General features: G+C 38.9%; 1 protein-coding gene across 12 annotated transcripts in view; it reads left to right on the top strand.

Moving 5' to 3' along the window:
• The window catches only part of LOC121373200 (coadhesin-like), a 60,321-nt gene that overhangs the window by 2,197 nt on the left and 50,624 nt on the right, over positions 1–7,500 (top strand). For 6 of the 12 annotated variants that reach the window (XM_041499668.1, XM_041499665.1, XM_041499673.1 and 3 more), the window contains exons 2-3: positions 5,642–5,741; positions 7,351–7,500. The exon at positions 7,351–7,500 is cut by the window's right edge and continues 426 nt beyond it. In XM_041499668.1, coding sequence (XP_041355602.1) covers positions 5,663–5,741; positions 7,351–7,500 — 229 coding nt within the window. In that variant the 5' untranslated portion in view covers positions 5,642–5,662. Of the gene's footprint in view, positions 1–3,913; positions 4,040–4,085; positions 4,105–4,239; positions 4,260–5,641; positions 5,742–7,350 lie in introns of those variants that run through there. The other 6 variants (XM_041499663.1, XM_041499667.1, XM_041499664.1 and 3 more) reach the window with 4 other exon arrangements.

Raw genomic sequence — 7,500 nt, 5'->3', positions numbered from 1 at the left:
CTCTCTCTCTCTCTCTCTCTCTCTCTCTCTCTCTCTCTCTCTCTCTCTCTCTCTCTCTCTCTCTCTCTCACACACACACACAACACACACAATGCTCTCTCATACAAAACGCGCTCTCTCTCTCTCTCTCTCTCTATCTCTCTCTCTCTCTCTCTCTCTCTCTCTCTCTACACACACACACACAACACACATGCTCTCTCATACAAACGCTCTCTCTCTCTCTCTCTCTCTCTCACACACACACACACACACATGCTCTCTCATCAAAACGCTCTCTCTCTCTCTCTCTCTCTCTCTCTCTCTCTCTCTCTCTCTCTCTCTCTCACACACACACACACACACACACACATGCTCTCTCATACAAACGCTCTCTCTCTCTCTCTCTCTCTCTCTCTCTCTCTCTCTCTCTCACACACACACACACACACACACACACACACAGCACACAACACACACACAACACACACAGAAACACAAGACACACAAATCGTTTTAAAGCTACTGATCCTAGATAGTGTAACATAATTTCACCTACTACAGCTCATTTTACTATTAAACAGGCTGTCCTGAAACTGTTGCCATTACTGAACACTGTTCAAGTAATAGATCATCACTATGTACTAAATACATTTAAAGTTTTTATTGCTAGAATATTTTAGTCCCACTTTGCCAAGAATGCTATTTGTGCGAGCATGTTTGTTTTAGGATTTAGTCCAACATAGATTTTAAGCCTAATTCGGGGATGTTGAATCCGAAGGAAAATTATATGCTGGTCTTCTGAGAAATGGTTAAAATGAACATGGCGAAAAATTGTCTATTATAAAATATTTAAATGGTACCACAATGACCTTTATATGATTTTTTATAGTAGACCTTTCGATTCGTTAGATAGAACATTTTATACTTTGTCAACACTGTCTATTATCAGGCCCTTCACTTTACACATTAATTGTACAAAGCATTCCAATTTGTCTTCAGAAACCACCACATTTTAGTCCTTCAACAAGTTTGGAATAACAAAAATGAAGTTTTTTCTCTGAAATATCATTACATATGAGATAGTATCATCGCTTTGCAGAGCATGCAATGCAAGCAAACACAACAGTCTGATGCTAGGAGGTTTCCAATATTCTGTCAAGTGGAATGTTTTTCCAGTTACTTTCAAATTGTCACATAGATATTTGACGTGAAATAGCAAACACCCAATAGATCACCCATCTAATATGTACCACACTATTTGGCCGTATGGATTTTAATACTGAATTGCAGGAAGCACCATTCTGGTGTCAGATTCCACGTGATTGGTATCTGGTTGTTCAACGTTCATCTCAGCTTTAGTACTGTGCACTACTCCGTGAACTCCCTCCCATCCACCCAGAACCATTTTTCATTCAAGCAAAGTAAAAACAATCCGTTAAAATTGCTTCCTGTTCAACCATTTATTTAAGATTGACATCCTTCTCTATGGAGGTTTCTGCATTTACTGCTTTTATATAACCTGTTAACAGAACAGAATAGAATAGAATAGAATAGAATAGAATGGAACAGAACAGAACAGAACAGAACAGAACAGAACAGAACGGAATGGAATGGAATGGAATGGAATGGAATGGAATGGAATAGAATAGAGAGTCTGTTAACACATACTTATAGCTGTCAGCATGTTTCCCTTATATTTTGTTCCCGTCAGGTTTTCGACATTGAAGCAACAATAAATATTAACCTGCTGTGTTGGTACGTGTAGCAAGTCATGCCTTACGATCAGTACAATATTTACTTCCCTGTTGGCTTTGTATGTTGTAGCTAGTGAATGTAAACTGTTTCATTCTGCTTAAAGGAACACTGAGTTTGTTGTAATTGGTAAGATGTTGCCAACTAACAGATACTTTTTAACAACTGTAATTACACACACACACACACACACACACACACACACACACACACACACACACACACACAATATCAATGGCTGTTTATTAATACATATTTGTTCGTACGTTCGAAATTATTTCAAAACCACATCCAGTTGGGGCTACGTACAAATATTAAGACGACCAGAAACAGATTAAACATACAGACTGATATTCTAAACCAACAATATGCAAGTATTGTCTTTAAAAGATTTTACAATGTAGCAATCTAAAATAGTCCGTTTAAGGATGGTACGTGATTCTACTTGATTAAATCTTTGGTGGATGTTTCTGCATTTCTGTTAGTCACCTTTTTGTGTGAAGTCATCAGTTGCAGAAAAAATATAAACGTTGGAGTGCTTGAGGTATTGTTTTCCTGTTATCGGCGACTGCAGGGCCATATATATCAGCTTCTACCCATATAATACATATTTCATATAAAACTGAACCTTTCGTGTGATCACTGACAAGTTTCAAATAGTTCATTCCCATTCCCATATCGGTAAAAGAATTGAAAAATTCAAGCACCACTCATTTGTTTCAGACACGAACACACCATGTCGTACTACAAGAATACCAATACTATTTTACATTTTAAAATGTATATCGATTACAATATATACCATTGGCACAAAGGAAATACTTGGAGTGATGCCATGGAGATACTGAATGATATTTATTAACATTTGAAGAAATGACATAAAAATAAGCATTTGCCATACAATTTATAACTAATGCTCCATAGATGATACAAACGACCTGATGGTCGGTAACGTCATCTGAAAATGTCAGCCACCACATCAACACAGTTTGTGTCTGTCACTGATCAATATCAGGTATATCCGCCATGTGCATGGATGACGGACTGGACACGCCTTGTCATGCTGGACACCAATCTATGCTCTGGTGGTGTCGTTAAACAGACTAAAGTAACCGTGTTGTGCTGCCCTAAGGTTAAACACTGCTACGAGTCCAATAATTAAAACTAACTTTATATCCAAAGTAATCGAAAATATGGCTGGTATCTTTAAAAAAGCGCCCATTGGGCTGTTTGTCGCTGTAGTCAGTGCACAACGACTGATATATCAAAGACCGTGGTATGTGCTAAACCTGTCTGTGGGATGGTGAATAAAAAAGATCCCTTGCGACCAATGGAAATATATAGCGTGTTTCATCTCGAAGACTATATGTCAAAAATTACCAAATGTTTGACATGTAATAGCCGATGACTAACAAATCAATGTGATCTAGTTAAACAAACAAACAAAAAACCCAACAACAGAAAACGTTTAACTTTAAAAAAGCATGAATTTAAACATTTCACAAGCCAATTTGTACTTAATGTTGCTTAGCATGCTAACCAGTGTATCAAATCATGTGCATTTGTGGATCGCCACACCTAAGAGATTGGCAGTCCTCCTAAGACGGACACCTGAAAATGGATCATGGAAGTAATCACAACTTTGTCTGATATCCTTTTGAGTCTGTCTTGTGCAGATACGATATTAATATAGGAATACGGTTTATAACAAATTAAACCCTGTGTGTATACACATGTGTGCGTGTGTGTGTGTGTGTGTGTGTGGTGTGTGTGTGTGTGTGTGTGTATGGAGGGGGCGGGTGGGTTGGTAATTATGAATAAAACATATTATTGGTAGTAAATCTTAAGGCAGAGATGAGTCTTACTTGTAGAATGCAGGAAATTACATTTCAGGGCATCTAGTTTTCACAACTTTACCCCGAACCCCCTAAAACCTTTACTTTGTGTCCTCGATATCAATACCTCCCCCAATGTGTACTTGCTTCTGCCGTGCCTATGCAGCCTATCACCCTACATGACATTAATACAATGGTTGCTTTGACTCTTTCTGGTAGAACGAAATCCTAAAGATACGGACTCTGCCGCCAGACTATATTTAATTTATCCATATTTCAGTCACTGTATTACTTATATAACAGGTCACTGTATTCCTGTCACAGACGAGTACACCTATTTCTTTCAGAACCATGCTGCTCTTTCTTCACCAGTTGCCCAGAGTGGTGGAGCAGCTAACAAACCTGTAACTTGAGACGACTTATGTCACGGTGACAAACACAAACACGGGAGTTCTTACCGCAAACACTGATGAGTTAGTTCCTTGTGGTAGTAGCAGCTTTGTGAATCCTGTAGCCCGAATTGGCTTAGTCAGGAAAGGTGTGTGTGTGTGTGTGCGTGTGTGTATGTGTGTATGTGTGGGGGTGTATGTGGTGATTATTTGTTAGTGGTTAGTGAGAGAGATGGGCAATGGGTTAGTTTTTAGTTGTCATTGAGAGAGATGGGTTATTGGTTGTTAATGTCTAGTGAGAAAGGTAGGTTATTGGTTAATTGTTAGTGGTTAGTGCGAGAGATGGGTTATTAGTTAGTTATTAGTGGTCAGTGAGAGAGATGGATTATTAGTTAGTTATTAGTGGTTAGTGCGAGATATGGGTTATTAGTTAGTTATTAGTGGTTAGTGAGAGAGATGGGTTATTAGTTAGTTATTAGTGGTTAGTGCGAGAGATGGGTTATTAGTTAGTTATTAGTGGTTAGTGAGAGAAATGGGTTATTAGTTAGTTATTAGTGGTTAGTGAGAGAGATGGGTTAAATGTTAGTGTCAGTGAGAGATGGGTTATTAGTTATTAGTTAGCGGTTAGTGGGAGATATGAGTTACTGGTTAATTGTTAGTGAGAGAGATGGGTTATTTGTTAATTGTTAGTGAGAAAGATGGGTTATTAGATGTTAGTGGTTAGTAAGAGAGATGGGTTATTAGCTATTTGTTAGTGGTTAGTGAGAGATATATGAGTTACTGGTTAGTGGTTACTGATATAGTTAATTATTACTGGTTAGGGAGATAGATGGACTATTGGTTTATTATTAGTTGTTAGTGAGATAAATTGGTTATTGGTTAACTGTTAGTGATTAGTGATATAGATGGGTTATTATTTAATCAATAGCGGTTACTAAGAAAGGTGGGTTATTGGTTGATTATTAGTGGTTAGGGAGATAGAGGGGTTATTGGTTGATTGTTAGTGGCTAGGGAGATAGAGGGGTTATTGGTTAACTGTTACTTGTTAGTTAAAGAAATGGGTTATTGGTTACTGGTTAGTGGTTAATGAGATATATAGGTTTGTTAGTGGTTAGTGAGATAGAGGGGTTACGGGTTAACTGTTAGTGGTTAGTGAAAGACATGGGTTATTGTTTATTTGTTATTGGTTAGTGAGATATATAGGTTATTGTTCAATTATTAGTGGTAAGGGAGATGGGGGTTATGAGTTAACGCTCAGTGGTTATTGAAATAGATGGGTTATTGGTTACTGGTTAGTGGTTAGTGAGATAGATGGGTTATTGGTTAATTGTTAGCAGTTAGTGAGAAAGATGGGGTAGTGGTTATTACTGGTTAGTGAGAATTATGGTATATTTGATAGTTGTTAGTGAGGAGTATGGGTTATTTGTTAATTGTTAGTGGTTAGTGACAAAGGCCGTGGTTCTATGCTGTATGTGGGATGGTGCATATAAAAATCCCTTGCTGTTAATCGGAAAGAGTAACCATTGAAGTGACGGCAGCCAGTTTCCTCTGTCAATATCTGTGTGGTCCTTAACCATATGTCCGACGCAATATAACCATAAATAAAATGTGTTGAGTGCGTCGTTAAATAAGACATTTCCTTTACTTCTTCTTCTTCGGTTTTTTATTTTTTTATTTTTTATACAGTATTAGGGACTCAACGGAAACATGAGGTTGACTTCTAACATCTGCCTGGCTTTGCTATGCTTTTCGGCGTTGATAAATTGGTCGCATGTACAAGCTGCAGGTTAGTATAGAACAAATTAATTTGGATAGAAGGATGGATGGATGGAAGGTTGGAATGATGGATGGATGGAAAGATGGAGGGAGAGAGGGAGCGATGGATGGGTGGATGGATGGATGGATGGGTGGATGGATGGATGGATTGATTGATGGATGGATGGATGGATGGAAGGATGGATGGATGGATCGAGGGAGGGAGGGAAGGATGGAGGGAGGAAGGGATGGATGGATGTATGGAGGGAGGGATGGATGGATGGATGCATGCATGGATGGATGCATGGTTGGATGGATGGATGGAGTTAAGTATGGAAGGATGAATGGATGGATGGATGGATGGAGGGAGGGAGAGAGGGAAGGAGGGAGAAAGGGATGGATGTATGGATTGAAGGATGGATTGATGAAATGGTGGATGGATGGATGGATGTATGAATGGACGAAATGATGGATGGATGGATGTATGAATAAGACCATGTAATGAGTGATGGGCAGATAGTAGACAGACAGATATTTAGATACACAGACAGATAGACAAATAGACACAGACACATGCAGACATATAGACGGATAGATAGGCAGACAGGCAGATAAATGAACAGGAAGATAGATGGATGGATGCATGGATGGATGGATGGATATACGGATAGATGGATAGATGAATAGGAAAAAAGGTAGATAGATAAATGGATGGATGAATAGATGAATGGATAAATAGATGGACGGACGGATGGACGGGCGGACGGGCGGATGGACCGACAGATAGATAAATATGCAGGGCAAACCTATTCCATGACTTCAGCCCATATGGAATATAAAGGATAATATATCAGTGGCCGTTAGATACCATTTATCTGAGGAGTTAAATAATAGATGAGGTTTTAAGCAAATTGTAGCATATTTTTCGACTAAAAGTTATTTACAGCTGTTGCACTTATAGCTAACTTACGCGTCACAGACACATGATTGTCAGGTTAACTATACGTCACAGTGTAATATAATTCCACCGTGTTGTTTTTCATCAGCTGCATGGCACTGGTGAACTGGTATTCACTTAGGAGCAGCCAGTCGTATGTCTTGAAATTGTTAACACACGTACGTAGAGGATTGTTGCTTTTGACTGTTTTTTTTTTTTTTTTTTTTTTTTGGGGGGGGGGGGGGGGGGGGGGGTTGGGTGTTTGTGCTATTTTGTATTTTTTGTGATGATTTGTTTTTTGTTTTCATTTGTGTTTGCTTTTGTGTGTGTGTGGGGGGGGGGAGGGGGGAGGGGAGAAAGGGGTGTTATTTGGGTTTGTTGGGGGTTTGGGGGATGGGAGGAGTAGGCTGTTTTTGTTTGTTTGTTTGGGGTTTTTCTTTTTCTTTGGGGTGTTTTGCTTGATGTGTTTTGGGGGGTTTAGGGGTGTTATTGGTACTGTTATTGTTGTTATTTTATGTTTGGAGTTTTCTGGAGTTGTTTGTATTGGAATGGTTGCGGTTCATACATGTAAGAGGACGATACACAGCTATACAATACTTTTAAAAAACCCACAACAACTACATTCAGATTTCTTTTCAGACTTTAAATTTTATTTTTACTAAAAATCATGACTTTTCGATAACCTGTTTTGAAATCATTTCAGAATGCCCCGATCGCTTGGATATGATTTTTGTTCTTGACGCGTCACAAAGCGTGGGATTCCAGGACTGGGAGAAGCTGAAAAAAACTGTACAGGATTTCATCACCCAAACCAGCACCACTGCGAGTGAAGCCCGGTTTGGTGTGATCGTCT

The sequence above is a fragment of the Gigantopelta aegis genome, chromosome 5 (genome assembly GCF_016097555.1).
Source record: "Gigantopelta aegis isolate Gae_Host chromosome 5, Gae_host_genome, whole genome shotgun sequence".
NCBI classification, from domain to species: Eukaryota; Metazoa; Mollusca; class Gastropoda; order Neomphalida; family Peltospiridae; genus Gigantopelta; species Gigantopelta aegis.
The sequence above is the reverse complement of the archived record's forward strand: the minus strand, read 5'-3'. Positions and strand labels throughout refer to the sequence as shown.